The 22,902-nt window shown below is 37.6% G+C and overlaps 1 protein-coding gene across 4 annotated transcripts in view; it reads left to right on the top strand.

The window, feature by feature from the left end:
- Positions 1 to 694: 694 nt before the first annotated feature.
- The window catches only part of kif13ba (kinesin family member 13Ba), a 45,512-nt gene continuing 23,304 nt past the window's right edge, over positions 695 to 22,902 (top strand). For all 4 annotated transcript variants that reach the window (XM_081347464.1, XM_081347462.1, XM_081347463.1 and 1 more), the window contains exons 1-8: positions 695 to 1,827; positions 5,419 to 5,503; positions 18,076 to 18,091; positions 18,198 to 18,258; positions 19,009 to 19,101; positions 19,701 to 19,881; positions 19,974 to 20,061; positions 20,781 to 20,915. In XM_081347464.1, the coding sequence (XP_081203590.1) occupies positions 1,758 to 1,827; positions 5,419 to 5,503; positions 18,076 to 18,091; positions 18,198 to 18,258; positions 19,009 to 19,101; positions 19,701 to 19,881; positions 19,974 to 20,061; positions 20,781 to 20,915 (729 nt within the window). In that variant the 5' untranslated portion in view covers positions 695 to 1,757. The remainder of the gene's footprint in view (positions 1,828 to 5,418; positions 5,504 to 18,075; positions 18,092 to 18,197; positions 18,259 to 19,008; positions 19,102 to 19,700; positions 19,882 to 19,973; positions 20,062 to 20,780; positions 20,916 to 22,902) is intronic.

Raw genomic sequence — 22,902 nt, 5'->3', positions numbered from 1 at the left:
TACCAGACCAGTATAAGTACAAAATATGTAGGCAGTATTTACCCTCCTCAAATTAAGTAATATCGAAGAATCTCTATTTCCAAAGCTATTCTGCTGTTCTGAGTTTATGTGAGCATTCGGAATATCCAACTTTATATGGATAAGAATATATTTAAAAATGTCTGTAAACGACGAAAAAGATGGAGTTAAATGGGAAAACTAACGTTACCGAAATATATCTGACCTCATCTCAATGGCACGGACTTCCAAACATAATCAGCTCTTCCTCATCGGAGGTTGAAAGGCTGTTCCAGGAGATCAGCTGATCGCAAATGGATGTAATGGCAGAATTTTTAGGTGCCTCAACAAAAATCTACATTTAAGGAAAAAGGCTTATAGTGCGACTACTGCTTCATATTAAAAATGATAATTATAAAAACCACAACAATAATTATAATTATTATAGGACTGTTGATTGTTTTATTATAATTATTGGTGGATATATATATATATATATATATATATATATATATATATATATATATATATATATATATATATATATATATACATACATACATATATATTATTATAATTATTATTTTGTTGTTATTTTAGGGACTTTTACTTTAAAAGACGAACTTCCGCTGGGCGTCATAGATCACCGTTAACATCACTGGCTTCATGCTGCTCTCAGCCATGAAATAAAGCGGCTCCTTATTACGCCCGTGACATCCACGCTGGAGTCTTTAAATCAGTTCAGTCTTCATTTTCTCGGGTTTGCTAATTCTATAAAATACGCGTGTCTTGTCTCCGTGATATTGGATATTAACCCTGAAGATTTACCGAGCTGGATGGGAATGTAGAGCAACACCATTGTTTTAATGAAGTTGGATCCAGCTTGAAAAGAAACCAAAATTCAACAAAACCGCATCAGATACTTTGGGATCTCCTATCATTTAATCAACAATTTACGATCAGATTTCGGAAATAACTGCCAGATTAGGATTTTTACTGTCGTTGACATTCACATTCAGTCTTTTTCTGTCTTAAACTGGTTTGTTTGCCATTATGTAAAAGTGCTGCATTGACAAATCAGCATTTGACAGCCTAACATTAGTCTAATAGTCCTGTGCAGGCCTATTGCAAATATTATCTTATTTTGTTTATTAATATTATTGGATAGACATTGTAACGTTACATATCTGCATGTAGTGCAGTTTACCCAGTTTAAACCACCATTTAAATAGTTCAGGGATATATTATTTATTTGCTTTTGTTTGTTTTTTCAAATGCAATGTTTTTTTTTTTAAACGTCCATATTAAAGCAAAATGTGGTAGTTAGACTGTCACAGCCAGGCATGAATTATTTAAACCCTGCTTACTTATTAGTTGCTTGGTTTCCTGCTGGACAAAAGTCTTGACATTTGCAGTTTGACCCAGTGTGTATGTGACAGGAATCCAGGAGGGAGTTGGCTTTGCTCTCGACTCTGTTTTTGATCCAACTAAAGCTCCAGCTGTCAAGACATTCCACTAAACTTTTCTCTTACATTATTAAAACGACAATGTTTTTACTGTGCCGTTCAAAACGCAGAAAAGCAACCCATTAAGGACGATGCTGACCATTTTTGGACACGACAAGCTTCAGATATCACGAATTATCCGGGACTCCGGTGACAGGCATATCTAGATGAGTTTTATTTTATGAACTCGAGGCTGTCTGGAAGCTTTTCGGTCGTTTTATAACACGTCTTCTCGTGGATATATCGACATACAACATGGGCGACTCTAATTTGAACAACTCCAATGTGAAGGTGGCGGTTCGGGTCCGGCCCATGAACCGGAGAGGTGAGTTGAGTTTCAGCTCTGTCACTTGATACATCACAACACGCACACACAAACTGACTTTCAAGTCCTAGTGTAGCGCTTTCCTAGACTGTCGAGTCGTTCCTGTGGTGCCTCCAAAATGCTGTCTAGTTAGTCAGCTCAATAGGTTTTGTGACACGACCTTTTAATTTTGTGGTCAGTAATGGGTTTTCACAAAGTTCTAAGAAAGTATATCTGATAAGGCAATGCCAGCTGTATTCTTTGTATACTACTAAATATGGCTCAGTACTGTTTTTGTGTTGGATCACATCACATGACTGTATTGAGTTCATTGGAAATGTGATGGAAATCTATCTATCTATCTATCTATCTATCTATCTATCTATCTATCTATCTATCTATCTATCTATCTATCTATCTATCTATCTATCTATCTATCTATCCTCACATTTATATTTAGGTCAGATGACATGTAATGTTAACATTCAACATCAGGATATTAGTTTTTTTTTTTTGCCAGTTTAATCAAATTCTTTCTTTAATTGTTTATTTTAAATGGGTAATAATGTGACAAGTGTATTTTTAAAAGTGCAAAATATGAATACATATAATCACATATTAGATGACAATTATAGAAGAATTGTTTGAAATTATAACACCGCTTGAAGTTTAATGTCGACTACCCGTTTCCAGGTTTTCTATGACAGTGGGAAGTTTGTAAATATGATAAAACTTTGTCTCTCTCTCCATCCATCTTTTTATCTGAGGACATCCCATTAGTGTCATACATGCTTGCTTTTTTTTCTTTTCACTTTTACTTCTTTAAGATTATTTGCATGATTACTTTCATGCATGTCTCTCACATGAACGGCTGACATTAAAGCCGTGGGAGAACATGTGTCTTGGTAAATCCATCTAAGCGTGAAGTATTTGCTTCATTGTAGTGATGTAGTCACGTGTCCCGCTGGAGCGTAATATTCAGTCACAAGACTCGAGCACTGATCATGGGCTGACAGCCTGTGTGAGCTTTCTGACTCATAAATATCCTTTTGAACGATTCCCAGTCTTCGTTTGTAATGTTGGAACTGTTAAAGGACCCTCATTACTGTAATGTTCCAAATTCAAAGATTTTTCAGACTTTGTTTCTGTCCTGTGTCATATGACATTTAGACCTTGTATTTGAAAGACTAAATGACACTTAACTTTCTGTTTTACTTGCACTCTCTCTTTCTTTCTCTCTCTATTTTGGACAAAGGCAGGAAGGGAGTTTGAATGGACTATTTGCCAACGTTGCATAACCAAGCAGGTTCCCATGGCCAAATGAGTTTGGGTCCTTCTACGAAAATGTTCATATTCAGTCCTAAGACTATGTAAAGAGAACTTCACAAAACCTTTTAGGTGGATAAAGGGATGTGGAGGTTTAACTAGTTAATGTTTTACCATTTCCCCACATTAGTTGAGTCCACCTCACCTTACTCCCTTCTTGCATGCAGTTACAGTTTCATGTTACTAACTGAACCATGCATTGTTCATAGTTTTATTTCCATAAACTGAAGCAAATAATTATGGAAATGTGCTTCGGGGCATTGTCGCTGCCTTTGTTTACTGTAGATGATAAATATTTGCTTGGACTTTGTGTTATTGTGTTCAGGATTTTGTCAATCTTTCCAGTTCGTGCTGTTGCCAACATATTACATGTGCTTATCTCTGGCACCTGAGTGACATAATGCAGGAAATTCTGATTTTTGGAATGGCTACAAGATGTGGTAAATCCAGATGGGGATCCTTATTGGACATTTGCCACCAATGCTCGGAGGAAACCAGTTGTTTCCTGCTTTAACAGGAAGTTGTTACAGCTAGTGTGGCTTCGGAGTGCATCCTTTCCAAGGATTTCTGAGTCAGCTGCAGATGCTTTCCACTTCCCTGTTGTTGTCAGCAGGAGAGTTTGGTTTCAGACATGCTTTAGCCTGCTGTCTTATTGGGTGTGTTGCTATAAGGCCATGCCTTGTGTTTGTCATTAGTCTGTGCATCATAAACTTTCAGCTGACTGAACTACAAAACTTTATTTGGTGTCCATTTATTGGACAGAAAGCCTTTTTACCGACAGTCTGCTGCTGAGATAGTGTTTGAGGGAATGCTGTTGCATATTCTTCCCGCTGTCCCTCTGGCCAAGCTGAGAGTGAGACCTGAGCCAATCCCAGGGCTCAACATTAAGGGTGACCCGATGGCACATGGCCAGCGAGAGAGAGTTTCTTGCCAGTTCATGGAAGTGTCATTTGAGCTGCACAGCTAATGCTGTGTTTTTACTACATCTTTTAGTCATGTTTTATGTGTTTTCTTTATCTTTAATGTTTTGATTTCCATCTTCAATTTTCATGTTATTTTTTTGTCATTCTATTTATTATTATTATTATTATTCATTAGGCTATTTATTTACATATGTAAATATTGTATACTTATTTATTACAATTGTTTGCCAACTATTCAACTTCACTATTCAAAGTCATTTTATTCATAAATTAAATCAAATTATTCCAATGTTTCAAATGGAATTATGTGATGCAAGCATAAGTCCATTGACAATATAGAATGCCATATTTTCTGGTCACCTGGTCCGTGTTACAAAATAAACATGGTGATCATACATTATCCCACTTAATACATGGCTACTTTCTAAATAGACGAATAATTTGACATGAAATATTAATTTTCATTATTTTAGCATGTGAGATCTGTGGAGTCTGAGATATGAATCTAGAATGCAGACTCGAAATCAGAATTAGTATTCAAATGAATTGTAATAGTTTTTTTTTTTTACTATAATAATATTTTATTTTTTCGGTCTGCACCTGCCATCATACTTTATCTGATTTAAGTATACAGTATCCCTCCTGGGATCAATAACCTTATTGACTATCTTATGGTTTACTGTAAATTATACTCCAGAAATATATCATTTGACTTCATATTAGTTGCTGTTTGATTTTGTATTGCTGATGAAAATGGGTCATTGTTGAGTTTACTGCACTTTCACAGTGACGTCATTTCAGTTTAGGATAAATCCAGATTTGGAACTGTTTGGTTCAAGCTTGGAAAAAAACATTGATAAAATGCTATTAATAAGATTCCTCTATGGCATCTAGCATGTGTAGAATCATAGCTTCTGTTTCACAGATGTTTGCTAATGTAGTTAACAGCCTGTCAAGGGAGATTATTATTTGGTTGTCCTGAAATGGCCTTTAATATCTGAGGGCATGTGTCTGTAAAACTTGTATGCCCTGAACTCTTTCCATAGCTGTGAGAATAGTGATGGGTGATATCAAGAAAACTCAGTATCAGAATGCTGGTCTCAAGCTGTGAATCCCCTGCTATTGATTTCAACTCTTTGTTCTGCATAATCAGGATGGCTGGGAACTCAAAAGGTCATAAGATTGTCTTATTAGACTCATCTAAGGGCAGAGATAGGACAAATGTGTTTAGAGTGCTTTGAGAGCTTTGGATCCTTTTTAATATTCCAACAGCCTGAATCTTTTGAGATGAGCACAACAGGCCCTAAATATTTGTTTGTTTCATAGTTGTGGTCCGTAAACTGCCTGTTTTTTATCCCAACAGAAAAGGATCTGAACACAAAATGTGTTGTGGAAATGGAGGGGAATCAAACATTTCTGTATCCGGCAAACCTGGGAAAAGATTCCAGGTAAGTTGAATTTGAAAGTCTGACATACACTACTACAGTTATATAGCCTATTCCACACTCAAGCACGCGCATAAAGCAAAGCACCGGCAAAAGTAATGTTGAATGTGTCGGGAAAAACAGCAAAGAGATATTTTAGTTATTTATTCATCAACTAGTGTTTTCTGAATCAGTGTCAGCTGCAAAGATGAATTTGACAATGCTGACTCGCTATCTCCGCAGTGTAGTGGACATGCCTTTAGAGAGAAATGCACCTTTCGTATGGATTACATTATCAGAGAGTATTTGTTTTTGATTCTTATGCCGGTGAGGCACGTAGCATACGGTGAGTTTTGGTTCATTTTTGTGACGCGCTTCATTTTACAAAAGCACAACGTTTTGTTGTTTTTGTGAGTGTACACAAATAAAAGTAGACCCTTTACAGTTTCTTATCTGTATGACCAAAAATGAATGAGTAAATGACAGTGCCTCCATGTCATACAGTAAGTGCGCTAATACTTGAGCTTCCATACTCTACTTGCATGTTTTAAATGATAAATCTGTTTGGATTTCCTGCCCGACATTAAAACAAGGACCAGCTGTTAACGGTCTGCCACCACGACTGTGGACTTCTCCGCTTCCTGTGGAGGTTTTTTTCTGTGAGTGACCAAGTTAAAATTTTACTTAAGCCTCTTTTCGTCGACTAACGTTTATTCAACTATTAGGGGCAGCCCTAGATGATGATGATGATAATAATAATAATAATAAATGTTTCTTGATCACCACATCAGCGTATTATAATTATTTCTGGAGGATCATGTGACACTGAAGACTGGAGTAATGATGCTGGAATTTTAAAATAGAAAACAGTTATTTTATCTATTGCGCTATTTTAAAGGTTCCTAATTTTGTTTTGGAGGTCTCCTACAATAGATTTTCATGCATCCAAGGTCAAAAAACATTTTTGACCTTTATTACCAGATTCAGTCACATCAACCCCTCCTTTCTGTGAGCCTATTCTGCTTTGATTGGTCCAGTGATCTGTTGTGATTGGTATACCGCTTATAGTGCATGTCAGAAATGAAACGCCTATTACCATACCTGAATTTCATCTCCAGAGCCTTCCTCAGTGCTTAGTGATATGAACAGATGAAAAGTGGAATCGCACCACTGAAAAAAATGTCTTCTTGACATGTCAACAACACAAACCAAACTCTTCCGGTCTCAGTGTTTGAGGGTAGGTCAAAGATGTTGTTTACGGGCAGCCATTAAAAACTGTAGGCTGGCATTATGCAAATTTGTTGTATTGTTACATAGTATGTAACAGGAAGTGAGACTGGAATTACTGAGGACTCGTTTCGGCAGTTCAAAATTGATTCTTTCTTTTAGGAGACAATAACTTTGTTGTGAACTTTGATCTTTAAAACTTCGTAGACCTTTTGCATTCATAAACCGCTATATTACATAAGCATAATAGGGGCACTTTAAATTGTTATATTTATGTAATACATTATTACTGCTTTTACTGTATTTTTGATCAAAGAAATACAGCCTTGGTGAATCGCATTCAGACTCGGAACGCAGAAAGCTTGCCCAGTGTGAAAACTTTTCAAACACATTTAGCCTAGAAATCTTGTTGATTGCAAACTAGTAGATTTTCTGACATTGTAGCTTTGTTCAGAATAGCTTACTAACATACTACTTACTATTTATAGAGTATGCAGATTTTCTGTATGAATACAATACCCAATGTCCTACTATATTTGCATATGACTATGGTAACTGTATCCCACAATGCTTTTCGCATGACTTGGCCTTCCAACATCCTTTTCTTGACTCATTTGATCGGATTAAGTTTAACAAATTAAACTGAAATTGGAATACTCAATTTTGGATTAACCATTTTTAGTCTCCAAGATTAATATGAAGAATTTAATCATTTGAGGAATTAAACATCCATGTTTTATTTCTCATATGATAAAAAAATAGCATACTGTTTACAATGTTAGAATGCATAATCTTTCAGTCGTTTAGATTATTTTAATTGGATATTACATATTTTGGACCCTTCATAAGATGGCTGAGAGCAGGGTCTTTGAGATCAGATCGCATGTATTCTTGTTGGTTTTCGGTCGGTCGGCTCATACGATGGGGGCTGAGGGAGAACAGGAATGTGGACGTGCGGTTCTCTTTAACGAAGCCTGCTGTTCGCTCCGTCCTGCCGTGTGTCGGGGCATAACTCTCCTCCATCTGACTTCCTCTCTTTTTCTCTGCCCTCCGTTGTCACGGAAACGCAGAAGGAGGGTTAACCCTAGGTCATCCATAGCTGAGGAGCTCTTGTGTCTGAAAAAAGGGGAAAATACAAGCTAGCTTTAGCATCTGTCAGCCATAAACATTTCCTCTGACTTTTATGGCGGGTACACAAGAGAGCACAATTATTATTTTTTTGCTGCTTTTCTCCTGTCGTGAAGTGCAAACAAAGACAGAGGTTGAACAGGTTTTAAACTTGGAAATGAATGGTCGAGCCGCCTGCTGCCTTCGAACAACAGACAGTTTAATTGCAGTGCTGAGTTCATGTGTCGTGCCGCGCTGAATCGTCAGCCCTGATAATGGCCCCTGCGATGCAGATGCCTCAAATGGCAAGGTTCACATGACCAAAATAGCTTTACTTATGCAGATTATTGCTGGCATTTCATATTAATTATGATCTGTCAGGCTCTACAACACATTCCAGACAATCTTTTGATGATGGCTACACATGGCATGTTTATATGTCAGTGTATACTCCTCTTTCAATCCTTTGTGTGGTCGTACCGCTCTCAGCATGTCCGATGGCATCACGTACTCAGGATGAATGAATCTTAGTGCCTGTCCATTTTGCTTTAATGAAATGACATTTGAAAGGTTTTATGTTTGCAAGCAGCTCCTAGGGGTGTTTTGGATGGAATGAACATGAGCAATGAGCTTTAGAAAAGTATCTTTACCAGAAGCTTTATGCCTGACATATCAATGTATGACTATCTTTATGAGTTATGATAGAAAAAAATCTCTTTCAAGTACTGTAATATAAGAGACAAATAATTGCTTGTCACTCCCTGCTATTTTAGTATTATTAAGAGTATTTTACAGATGTGCCCTTTTCTGAAATGGGTATGGTAGATTTTTTTTTTATCTCTATTATCACAGAAATGTTCTTTTGTTAAGTTAAGGAGTTGCTGGCACATCAAGACTATGACCATCCCACCTGAACTCCAGACAGGGCGTGTTTTGGGCAGGAAAGCAGTGAGACACACACAACACAAGTCAGAATTAGTTCAGGTGTGTTGAGGATAGGGCTGGGCTGTATGGCAAGAAATATGATCACAATATTTTTTCCCATACTGATCGATATTAAGGCCTGTTCACACCAAGGACTATTAGATAAAGATAACGATAAAGATGTATTTCTAAAAATCTTTCTCAATATTAAAGAATAGCAGAGTTCACACCACATCTATAACGATATAGAGAAACTATGTCGTGGGATCACTTTTGTAAAAACATTTTTTTCCAGCTGTTGAACGATAAAACACTGACAGCCAATCAGAATCCATTCTAATTTAAGAGTTTGCGCATTTAAAATGGCAGACGACATTGCGGAGAGGTTAATCACCGAGGTCCAGAAAAATCCACCACTGTTTGACAAGTCAAGCCCCTTTCAAGAAAATGGATATGGAAAACAATCGTTCATACCCTGTAAAAGCCATAGACAGTAAAAGAAATGGACACAGCGACCCCATTGGATTCAACGGAGACAAAGTGAAGCCAATTAGAAAATCTTACTTCCTGGGGGTCCAGCGTACTGCGCAGACTCAAACTGAGCTCGACGACGTAGATGTGACGTGAGCAAACCGTCTGTCTTCTAGTAGCTGTGCCAAGATCAATCTGAATAATTACCTTCCGAAACTCGCAGAGACGGAGAGTGTGAGTAGGAGGTGTCCATGATCTTGAAGCAGGAGAAACTTTTTGTAGGTGTTCTGATTAATTACTTTGTCATTTTGCCTCGACGTCCTCCCGATTGCCCGCGAGCTTCTCCTCCTGTCCATACGGTAATTCTCTACTGTGCGACAGAGAGTCGCGTGGCTGTGACGCAATCGTTAGCCTACTTTTACAAAAACTGCTTCTACAGGGCCATAACGTAAGATACAAGGTAATGGAGCATTTTATACATTGTCGTGTTTCTTTAGAAATAAATAATGGACAAACGGAGTCTTTAAACGCCTCAGATGTAAAGTTATTCGCTGTCAAAGTGACGCCAAAATGAATGGGAGTCAATGGGATGCTAACTGCAGGTGGGGTTCCGTTAGCCAATGGCGGCGTCCGGGGGTACTTCAAAATAATACAAATCCCTGCACCCTTGGTAAAAGCAACACCAAAGAACTTTTCCTCTTCGGGCCCCCTACAGGTTGGAAGCGGAATTGTCCAATACCGCTGTCGTAAATAATTTAGCATACTGCAGCCTACTGTCGAATGCACGTTCGCTGTTTATCCAGCATCGGCTTTGGAATGAACGATGTCCATTGACAATGTAGAGTATGTTGCATGATTTTATTAAAGTATGATGTATTGCGACATCAGAAATTAAGAAAACCAAAATAATGACTATTGTAATGCTTGACTTAAAGGTTGTATCAGTGATTTCAGGCCCAAAAATAAATGATCACATTCATCTAATCTTTCCTAACGATCCGCAGCTGCCCGCCCCATAAGCAGGCCGACAAAAAAACGCGTCTCTGTAGGCAGCCTAGGCTCTGAGATCTGCACACAAAAACATTTGGTTTCACCAACCACTCAAAACCAAAATAAATGGTGTTCCAACTAATCACAGACAGGGGTGGGTTTTGTGAGGTTTTGCGCTCGTGCACGGCTGCACGCGAAGTCGGAGTCACGAGTCAACAGGGTGCAAATTTTAAAAATAGAATAACTCGGTGTAGGCAACACCGATTTTTGTCGTTGTTCTCTGTATTGACTGCACTCCAAATGTACAAAAAAATGAGCTCAATGTTAAAATTGACCGGAGTTCTTCTTTAAAACAATAGAAGTTGGGGAAAAAATAGTTGCAGCACATATCTCACTTATTTGAAGAGGGACAACCTATACAAAAATTCACTATTAGATCAAATAAAGTTCAAAAATGTTAACTAAACCAGTCATTGTGCTACACAGATTGACGCATGGAACTGGATTTTCGTACTCGCAGTGTTGTCGCTGGGATGGTACCTTTTCTGGTGATGGAAAAGGTTTGTTGCGTTTCCTGCCTTGGTTGGAACTGACCATTGACATATTTTGTTTAGTTTTTCTTTGTAAACGTGCACTAGACGGACGCACTGTTTAAGGGCTGGTTCAAACAGAACACATTTTTGTGGTTAAAGCAAAATGAAGGTCAGTGGAACAAAAAAAGACAAGCTCTTGACATGTTTTTTTTTTTAAAGTTGAACTTCTTTTAACTTGAGCACCGCCTTTTTAGAACGTTGCGTCATGCATGAGATACTACAAAAGATGCAAGCGCAACAGTTGGTGCGCTTCGTTGCTTTTAAGCAACCCAAACTTCCATATAGGACAGTGACCCTCCAGGTCCAAAGTTGCCCATCTCTGGTCTAAATCATAAATGTTATGAATGCTCATCTGAATGCTATTTTAACATTTAACAGAACGTTTCTGTTTTAGTTTTTTAATGCACAATATTAAGGCATCTATATGCAATAAGAGCCTCCTAAAACAACATCTTTAATACCACAGAACCACCCACCAACCAGCAGTGTCGGCATCGTAATCTTACAATAACTAGTGCCTACTTATCAACCTCTGCATTTCAGCAAATGAATGACTGGATAAGCATCACATGTTCATGAGCATCGCTATTAAGTTTAATTGTGCACCTTGTACTTTTCATTACACTTTTCTTATTTTAATTACCAGGACATTCATTCACAGTTGTGCAGCTTCAGCTAAGTAATAATCATCTCCGTGTCATGTGTAAAACATGGCTTGGAGTGCATTGTGTTGCTTTCGGCCTGCTCAAGTGCATCCATGAGGCCAAGTCTGTCGATGCGCACACATTTATTAAGAAAAATCTAGTGGATTATAATTTAGGTAAAAAGTACAGAACATCATCTTTCCTAGTCACGGGCTGCGTATTTGCAAGCAACTGAAGCGGAAGCACATTTTTTAAATGACTCGATCTCAGACCTCGAGAGCTGAAGGGCAGTTCATGTGTTTCTGGGTGCACATTCAGGTTGTCTTTCTGACTAGCCTGTCATGCGAATGCCGGCCATGAGGTGTTAGACTGTGTTTGGCAGAACCCTCGGTCTCTGGCATACTCGCACTGACAGCTGTCACCGTAGCGTACGTCACTATCCCATGAGAAGGCTGCAGTGGACCATAATCGAGGTTCATTCCTTCCTCCCCCTTGTTCTCAGACTTGAGCCCCTTCAAGAATGCAGACAAAGACATGGGGATTTACAGTCCTGGCCTTGCGTCGACACTTTAATTCGGAGTGGTCGATACACTCTTGAAGGAGAGATTTAAACGGTTCTCCGTAGGAAATGCTTTCCTGAAGAATTCGGCCCTATTAGGAATATTGAGATAGTCCGATGAGGCAATGAGTGAATCCATTAAGTTGCACGAAATGGAATCGCAAGCATGTTTCTGGAATGCACCCTGAGTTTGCATGAAAGCCTGATTGAATGCGGAGGAATTAAATGTGTGTTTGATGCCATTTGAAGACAGATCGAGGCCAGTGGCTTGTTTGTTAGTTTGCAAATCGAACACCACTTCTTAGACTGTATATGGTGGGTTTTCTCTCCAGTGGTTTCAAATGTGGTTTTTATTTTCTGCCTGTGGTGCTTTGGTCTCGGTTTCATTTGTATACTATTATAGCACCAAGGCGGAGTGGTGATTTCCTCATTGTTTGCAGCGCCAATGGAGTGATGCAGAGAGTGGGGGAAGGGACGACACTGTTGACACAGTCTTTCATTGCAGCCTCCTCCCCTATAGACAGTTCCTTGGATAATAAAAGTGCAACTATAAAAAAGTAGTAACCATTTGTGGTGAATTTTTTTGTTATTATGTGGTGTTATGTGTTGCAAACAAAGTTAATTTTTGAACCACTGTATATTTTGTAAGGGTGGAAAACATTTAATTATTCACTTAAAGTCATTTGACATATCATTTCATGCTTTCAACGAGAAAAGATTTACTAAACTTAAATGCAGTAATCTATTCTTTATAGATATTTTAGAGTTCAACAAGATTATGATTATTGCATTGATTTTAAAATGCTTTTTATTTGGCAATTATGTTGTTCCCAGAAGACCACACCACTAGTTTAGTTCCCTCCTACGTATATCAGTACGTAGCAAGATTGCTGATAAAATTAATTTCTATAAATCAGTTCTTTTCACTGTCACTTTCAGTGATCTGGTTGAAAGTGATCAAGTGATTCGTTCACTTGATGTTCATGGGAAGTCTGTGGGCCTGTTTACACCTGGTAATAAGATGTGTTTTGGTCGATTGGATCATACTAAGTGGATGATGCTAAATACAGGAGTAAACAGAGTCTAAAATGTTTTTAAGCTTATCCATTTTCGACCAATTCCAGAGGTAGTCAAAAACGCATTAGACTGGATTGCTTTAATAGCGTAAACAATCATGTGGTCGAATGTGTTCGAAAAGCCACAAAAGCCTACTCTCCAGCTACTGAGCCAATGCGTAAACATTATGAAAAGCGCGCTAGCCAGATGGGATTTAAACTTTGTTGGAAACTGAAGCTGCTGCTCTCTGTATGTTTTTCCGTCGTCTCCGGTCACGTTCATATGTTAATTGTGCAAGCTTATTTTGTCCATTAGATCGAAACATCTTAAAAACACAGATACGTTTACCCGCTTATAGACCCTCCTCTCAAAGAAATCAGGACAGAAGTGGTTGAAAGTGGACAAAACAGACGGATTAAAATACCAGATGTAAACGAGGATCCGATTGACCAAAACGTATCTTAATACCAGGTGTAAACAGGGCCTGTGTGTGGTATTTTTACATGCTTTAAAATGTTTGTTATTACTCCAGTCTTTAGTGTCACAATGATCCTTCAGAAATCATTATAATATGCTAATTTGAAGCTTAAGTAACATTTCTTATTATTATCAGTTAAAAACCAATGTGCTGTTTAATATTTTTTGTGGAAACACTTTCCCAGAATTCTTTGAATAGAAAGTTAAAAGAACAGCATTTGTTTGAAACAGATTTTTATCTAATAATTTGAAAGTTTTTAACTATATTTAGTGCACCCTTGCTGTAGAAAAACATCTATTTCTGTTAAAAAAATCATACTGACTTTGAACGGTAGTGTATTAAAAATATTAATTATGATTAAGTAGGCTATATTGTTCTTTTTTGTATTCAACATTAAAAAATTTTCTGTACTTGTTGCTTTAAACATTGTTACTTTAAACATTCTGTATTTATATTCAGACGTCATTTTGTTAATGCTCGTCCAGCCCTAACTGCAAGACTTGTTGTGGTTTGGGGGAAGGGTCTCATGCGAGAGCCTGTGCTGCACGCTGCCAAACCGTCACTCTCTAAATGAATGTTTTTGTGTGTGCGACTGCTAAAGAAAGTAAGAGTTTGTGTCTTCCCCAGAAGCTGAGGACTCTGCTCAGTCAGTGCTGCCTCATATCAGGAAGCCTCTGACTCACTCCGACAAAAACAATGTCATAAAGCAACGTACAGGATAACTCGCGAGGCTACTCGATGACATCATGAGAGAACTCGTGTGATTAACTGCACCACAGCGCTGATCCCAGTTCTAGCTTGGGTATCTCTCAGCGATTGGTCTCACCTGTCACTAAGGCATTTTTGGGTTATAACCACCACATGCCTCTGTCTCCTGTAGAGAAAGCAGGCACAGGCATAGAGACAAAGCATACGCATTTTTCATTTGTACAGTTGGCTCAGGGGCGATTCCAGTCGGTGCAAATGTACAGGACAGCCGTGTTAGGAAAACACAGAGTGATGCATTGTGGGTTTAGTTGAACACTGTTTAGAAACCAGACTGGGAACTTGGGAGCAGCTGCCAGCTTTCCTGAGGTTGTCATTGGGTTGTCATGGCTGCCGTCATTGGACAATCAAAAACATGAATCTAACTTTGCTCTTTTATCAAAGCACCGATTTGATTTTCTCCAGCTTATACCTAAACATCTAATCTGTGTTTTTTTTTATTTAATATTATTTTTTATTTTAATTGATTTTATTTAATTTATTTTTGATTTTGCTTTATTTCTATTATATCAGATTATATTCTGCAATCAGAGCAGTATTTTTCTAGCAAGATTTACTACCAATTTTATACCTAAACACCCAATTTGTGTTAAAATATATTTAAAAAAAAATTTATTTATGTTGTTTGATTTAATTATTTTTTTGATTTAATTATTTAATTCTTTAACATTTTTTAAATGTTTTAATTTTATTTAAAAAAAATGTTTTTTACATTTTGGTGTTATTTTTAATATGTCAGAATATATTCTGCAATCAGAGCAGTATTTTTCTAGCAAATAAACTATAAAAATGTCATATGTTGACCGCATAAAATTGTACACACAAATTTACACTGAATTAAACTAGAAAACGCCTTAAATTATATAAATTAGTCAAGTGATGAACAGCAGCATTTAACTAAATATTTTGCTCCTATTAAGACAATGCAGGTACTCCATTTCAATCACTATTTATTTGAACTTATTCATTCACACAAATCAACCAAACAAACGATTCACAAAAAATGATTTACCAACCCTACGTGAATAAGAGTAGGCTAGACCGTTTAGGAGAGTGCATTTAATCAACATTGTATGTTCAAAACTATACAATTGTGCTCAGAATGATGAAGACGGATAATATAATTTAAAGATGATAGTGTGATTAATATGATTAATTTCAGTACTTTGTCCATTCTGTCATCGCCTGTATGTCATTGTATTTGTCATGTTGGCGAATCAGATATGATAAGATGTGAGCAGAGGTATGGTAGTATAGGCTATGCCAGATAGTACAAGGTCAAAGTCACTAGGGCTTGTAATGGCTGTTTGGGAAAGGAGGTGCCACCGGCGGGAGCTGCGAGCGTTAGCAGTCTGGGTGTAGCACACAACCCATTGAACTCATTCACGATTACACACATACCTACCTCAGGCTGCACTCTTGGCTGTAGAGGTTTGGTGGAGATCTCCTTAGTAATCTGTCCTTTAGGTGTCTTGGAAAACATGCATTTTGTTCCTGCGATGCTTGAAATTTGATTTGTATACCCTGAAAAATCTGTTAGCCATGACGCACAGTTTATGCCCTGCAGTGATAGATGAAAGACTTCCAACGGAAGATTTTGGGTAACAGATAGCATGGAGACAGGATAATTTTCTAAGAATATCCATATCTTTATTTCGACATCAGAACTGAGGGACTGTCACTCAGAAACCTTATTTTTAGTGTTACAGATTTACAGCTGCCATGTGTGTTTGTCCACCCCGTTTGCTCAACCCTCCTCCAGGAACTTGAGATGAAGCTCAGCTTGACACATCCTTCAAGGGCCAACATCTCCCCCAGTTCTCAGCGTGGTGTGACAGGGGGGACGTCATCGTGCAACTACTTATACTACAAGTGTGGCATGGCCTGATTTTAAACGACAAGCTGAGCCTGGGGTCGTTGGAACTGAATCTAGGCATATTTTGTTTTCCCAGCTTTCCATCCCTCGCTTTTTCGTTTGCTCACTGTGTGGCTGTACACGCTTCGGTGATTTCCATAAACTCTCATGGGTGTAGAATTTTCTAGATTGGGATTATAAAAAGGGTCGCCATTGTTGAAGATTCGGTTATATGTGCAGAGGGCATGAACAAATAGGGAATAATTGCACATCATAGAAGAGACCAATAGTTATGAGATTCTTAAAGTCAGCTTGAAATTGAAATTGACCCCATTTGCTTTTTATACACTTTTTTTTTTTCTTGGCTTATTATTGATTCATCAGTGCATAGTATTCCAAAGTAGTTTTTCCACAGACCACTTTTCACTAATTTTGATTATAATTTTATTTATTTATAATACATTTTTATATTAATAATGTATATTTAAAAAAATCATTTTTAATGTCTATTAAAAGCTCATGATACAAAGAAATATTGGGTAAAATAGCATTAACTATTTTTAGTTGCCTTTTTACTGAAATGTATATTTAGTTTATATTTAAAACTGAAGTTTCCCTCAATTTTGTTCATTGTTTAGGCCGCCCATTATGGTTTGGAACAGAGCTTTGCATTTTGCATTAGTGGTTTTTCATTACCCAGAGAACAACATCAGAATTGAATTGAATTAATTGGGCCTGGAAAGGCACAGTCTTCTGTGAGTGATTAGGATCCTTCAATATGCTCCCATAGTCTGTCAGTAATGCTTATATAGGTCATTGTGTTCACAGAGTGCCGTGCAAAGCCATTGAGGTGCCCTCTACAGATAACACAACATTTGAGTCAGGGCTCCAAATGCATATTTACCCTGTAAACGGCAAGGCTTTCTCAGTGAGAGACGGGCTGTTTGTGTTCAGGTCCACTGAGCAAAGTACAACTGATGACATGGATTCGCTCAGGATGTGTGATTGTGTGCAGAGCCGGCAGTTCCTAGTTCCCATTTGAGTGCGCTCAGGGTGATGACATGCTATTTTGGTCAGCTGTGAGTTAGTGAATTTGGATAATGCTGGATATATATATATATATTAGGGCTGCACATTATATCGAAATATCGCAAATGTATATATCGCTATATGCATATTGCAACAGCTTGCAATAACTGGGGTCATGAACAAAAGACAAAGAGAAAATCACTCACTGCTCCTGGCTAAATAACTTTTGTAGCTTAAATAAGAATCAGTATACATTTCATTCATACAGGGAAATCTAAGCAGCGTTTTATTTTTACATTTGTTTATTCAGTTTCTGTTGTTAAACCTAATGTAGGCCTACCTGAAACCCTAAACCATGTGGTTTACACTGATGTTAAAATAACACTTCTTATGCTACAGTAAAACACTGCTGTTAATTTTCAGAAGTTGAGTTTTTCTTATAATTTTAACCAAATTTAAAGATAATTTAAGTTTATTTTACACTTTAAGCATTATTGAATCGCAAATCAAATATCACATTATTTAATGAGTTATCGCATTTTTTTTTCGATATTGTGCAGCCCTAAAAAAAAAAAACATACATACATACATACATGCATACATACATACATACATACATACATACATACATACATACATACATACATACATACATACATACATAAATACTAGTACTCCAGTGTACTTCTAAAAATACCATGGTACTACTGAATCCTGGTATATGTACAACATGGTGTTAATGGTATCATCATGATATCATGTTCAAGTAAACATGTTCTGATTTTATATTTTATTATAATCTATATGTATTCTTATACATTTATTTTATATTTTTTTTAACAAGCTCTATTTTTCCATCTTTTTCCCATATGCACCCTCTCCTTGGATCAACTTGCAGCAGGGGTCAGCCAAAGGTACAGCACTCATTTCACTTTGAAACGAAACATGAGTGCATCATGAAAATATGAGTTTGAGTTTGATATGAGCATAACAAAACCATATTTCTCTCTCTCTTTTAAGACCTTCGCCTATGACCACTGTTTTTGGTCGATGGATGAGTCTGAGACAGAGAAGTTTGCTGGTCAGTTTCTGCAAACATTTCTTGAAGAAGCCACTTTGTTTATTTCTTGGTTCAGTACCAAGCATCTCATCTGTATCATCTTGTTATGATGGTTTTTGTGCTGGTGCTACTGAAGATAAGGTTTTGTTTACACATCAAGCTCATCTGCACTAACAAGGTTTTTCCAGAAAATCTATAATGTGTCACCTTGAAGTTTACAATACAATTACAGACAACGTTTGGTACTTTTTCGTTGGGACAAAGTGATTCCAAAAATTAATTCTTAAAATGATTTTGCTTTAAGACAATTTGTTTTATGCATCTGTGTAAAATAAAGGCTAAGCAAAGTTTTGTTGACAGTTAGGCTAGATGTATTTTGTTGCTATATTGTCTTTTAGCAAAATTTTGAACCATGTACCATGAATCCTATTTTTAGTGACATTATTTAATGACAAGCTCATTTTACCTCCCAGTTCTCATTATCAAATGGATCTATAGGTTTTACATTCTGTAACATTTTTTTTTTTTTTTACAGTATTTGTTGAAATGCATTACGTTCTCCTGTTTTTCCCCTTTTCCACATACACATCCTCTCCTTCTCATGACGAATCATTCAGAAGAATTCAGTGAAGCCTATTTTAGGACCATGACCTTAATTTAGCTTAATTGTCATTTTAGGGTGAAATATCACTTTGATATGTTCTTTTAAGGTTTTGTGAGATTCACCCCTAAAGACTTCATCTTAATTGTCATTCAATCGTATTTTTACAGGTCAAGATGTAGTGTTTCAGTGCCTTGGGGAGAGTCTTTTGCACAATGCTTTTCAGGGTTACAACGCCTGTATTTTTGCTTATGGGCAGACTGGTGAGTAATATTTTGTACACAGTGACCTTTGCTCATGTTTTCAAAGCACTCTGAACTAGGGCTGTGTGATTAATCGTTATTGATTTTCTATTTCTATTTTGTCTTCCAACGATTATGAAAACGATTCAGCGGTGCACTTTCAATCCTCCCTAAGCCAAACTTAACATCCAAATCAGCTGAATAAGTGTTGTAAAATGCAGTCTGCTGTTGCTAAACTGCAGGACGTTCCTGATATTAAACATTTAGTCATTTAGCAGACGCTTTTATCCAAAGCGACTTACAACAAACAGTGTCATTAAAAGCAAATTAAGCCGCGAAAGAGATATTGTTTCCCAGGCCGCTTTCTGCACGTGCGCTCCAAGACGGAGCAGAACATGCATAAGCCAAGTATACTGTGGGTTCAGATTGGCTCCTGAACGGTCAAATAGCCTATACATAGAGTGTCCTAGTAAATGCAGTCGGTTGTAAACAGTTGAGAAAGAAAACGTGTGTGTAACCAGTAGTCTATATTGGATCCATGCATTCAGTATTAAAGTGACAGCAGCCCAATTAAGTAGCATGAGATGATTTCTTGTCTGCTGTGATGTCATTTCCCTCAGGCTCTGGAAAGTCGTACACCATGATGGGTTCGGTGGACCAGCCTGGTTTGATCCCCAGACTCTGCAGTTCTCTGTTTGACCGGACCATACAACACCAGCGAGAGGAAGAGAGCTTCACCGTAGAAGTCTCTTTTATGGAAATCTACAACGAGAAAGTCCGGGACCTGTTGGACCCCAAAGGGTGAAGCCTATTTTGTCTTATGTTCAATCTCTGAGCTGTACTCAGCTGTTAATGTCGATCTTACACAATATCCGTTTGCTTTGTTCCTACAGGAGTCGACAAGCCTTGAGAGTGAGAGAACATAAAGTTTTGGGGCCTTATGTTGATGGTCTGTCCAGACTTGCGGTTGAAAGTTACAAGGTGACACAACTTTGATTTCTGTAATGGGAGAATGACAAGCACTTCGCACAATCATTAACCTTTCACCTCTTTTTTTTCTTTTTTCTTTTTTTACAATACATTCTGTCATTCGGTTAGTCATGTGGTTAATTTATCCCCTTTTTGGGTCTATAGTTGATGCTGAGCAAATCCTGCTTTAGGAATGTTTGTAGTCAGTTCACGAGATTACATGTGTCACTGCTGAATTTTTTGGTATTATGGAAATCTTAGTCATTCAAAAGCTTGCACAGAATTTGCAGAAAATTTCCACAGATTTTTGCAGAATTTGATGAACGTTTTTTTTGTTGTTGTTCAAAATAGTTTTTTGCATATCCTTTGCCTGTTCATTTATTAATTATACTGAAGTAAATTGAATTTAATTGGATTAAATGTGTTGAATATTTTGGATGAACATATTCTTCCAAACCTAAATCCATTCTGTAGAATTCCACAGATTCCAGTGTGGAAGTCATTTCAAAACCTAAAAACAAGTTACTTTGCAGTAACCATATTTCATTAGCATTGTGCATGCCTTATTTTTAGAAGCTGTATTCAGGACATCTTTACTGCTTTTCTTTTCTTTTCTCTTCTCATTTTATTTCTTTGAGCAAAAAAAAAAAAATTGTGTACATAAGTGTGCAGTTGTTCTGACCTTTAAAATACATCTGAGATTCTAATCATGTCCTTTTTCCAACTCAAAGGACATAGAGTCCCTGATGTCTGAGGGGAATAAATCCCGCACTGTGGCGGCCACCAATATGAATGAAGAGAGCAGTCGCTCCCATGCGGTTTTCAATATCATCCTCACGCACACGCTGAAGGACCTGCATTCAGGGGTAAGACCACACTTAAACACACTGTTCTGAAGCTCAAAACTGATTTACATAGATTAAGATTTAGATACAAGATAAGACAAGTGGAAAATCACTTAAATGGGTCAAACTCAAGTTTCAAGGGTTTTTTTTTTTTAATGTCCACCTCTAATGTTAGTCAATGTTTTTTTTTTGCACCATAAAACTCATAATCATGATAATTTCCCCCCATCAGTTTTTGCTATTGTACCCTTTTAGACTTTTGCATGTAGATTACATCCCTTATGATTGACTTTGCATACCAGCATAGTTTGTTTCTCAGGCTGGGTCAAGTTTCTGAATAATGACTAAACATTGATATGTAAATGTGGGTGGTCAAATGTTAATATATTTTATACTTTACAATCATGATCTCTGATTTACATGTTTTGCAGCTCCTTATTATAAATGGTCTGGGTGGCCTGGTTTTGGGAGCATTGTGTTGCACGAGAGTCAGAGTCAGCAACCATGTTTTCCCTGATACCTTCCTCTTTAATTGTTTTATTTAATTTGGGAATAGTCCTGCTTCTGTTGTCTGCTGATAAAACCTGGATCTTGGATGTTCTTGCTAGGTCCTCATGAAATAAAGCCAAGTACTGCGGGAAGGGGAAGGTTGAGAGATGAGTCATTGTGTCCAGCCCTGATGATCTCATAGATGGATGTATTTGAATACCTTTTATCAGCTGATGTGGACCTGTGTTGGCACAGTCCAGTGTTCAGTCTAAAATTTTCCCTTTTAGATTTATATGACACCCCCCTTGCTTTTCTTCCGTTCACTTAAATCATTAAAGGATTTTTCCTATTTATAATGTTGCATAAGTCGTTTAATTGATTCAGCTTCAAAGATCTCTGTGACTATAACTGTCAATCAAAGCATATAGGTTTGGAATGAGTAAATAAAAAGTGAATTGTGTGTACTTTACTATTTAGTGCCCTCCGGCCCACGGTAACCTTCTCTTTTCGGCTTTATCGTGAGCATGGGAAGAGCTCATGCAAATAGCAGGAAAATTGATGAATAAATTATAGAGTATCCGAGTTTAGACGTCAACTGATCTCCTCTGGCACTGTCCTGGTGTCACTGCGTTTTTCTTTTGTGACGTATGTCATGATCACCTGACTCGACTCGTGTCCAGTCCCTAATCTATAATTCATCAGAGTCTGGACAGCGTTGGTCACTCAACAGGTGCACTCAAGACGACAGCAGAGATCTCAACTTAGCATGTTGTCACTAAAACAGAGCAATGATAAAGTATTAGCCTGCATGTACACACACCAGGCCCAGCCCTAATGAATGTGGTGTTTGTCAGCTCAGCCGTTGATAAGTAATGATGTGTGTATTTTTCCAGCGCAGTCATCAGTGCTGCCTTTTGCATGCTGTGGTTTCCCATGCAAACAGCTCTGTGTGGATACACGACTGCTGGAGAAGGAAGGGCAGTGGATTACCTCTGATTTCCATGTTCTTTTGTTTAAAATATGTTTAAATCATATAATGGAAAATAACTTTAAAAAAAAGATTTTTACATTGTCTTTGCTTGGCCGCGCAAACTCGCCACTATCCAACGCTAGCAGTTCTTCCATTGTGTTGCTATGCAGTTGCTAAGGTGTTCTGAGGGGTTAGGGCATAGTTATGCGTTTGCCGAGTTTTTTTGGTTGGTTGGCAGGGTGTTTCTATGCAGTTGCTAATATATTCTAAGGGGTTAATGTGTAGCAAGCAATGTAGATGCTAGGGTGGTTGTTTGGGTGTTGCTATGAGTTTGGTAAGGTGTTCTGCTACCCTGTAGCTATTATGTTGCCAGAGTGTTCTGAATGGTTGGTGGCATTGCTATACAGTTTCTAAGGTGTTCTGAGAAGTTAAAGTATAGTAAAGTATCCTGAGGGGTTGTTAGGGTGCTGCCATGTAGTTTCTAAGGTGTTCTGAAGGGTTATGCATGGCTATGTGATTACTAGGGCATGGTGATTGTTAGGGGATTGC

The sequence above is a fragment of the Scardinius erythrophthalmus genome (genome assembly GCF_964197995.2).
Source record: "Scardinius erythrophthalmus genome assembly, chromosome: 19".
NCBI lineage: Eukaryota > Metazoa > Chordata > Actinopteri > Cypriniformes > Leuciscidae > Scardinius > Scardinius erythrophthalmus.
This window is presented reverse-complemented; position numbering and strand designations above follow the sequence as displayed.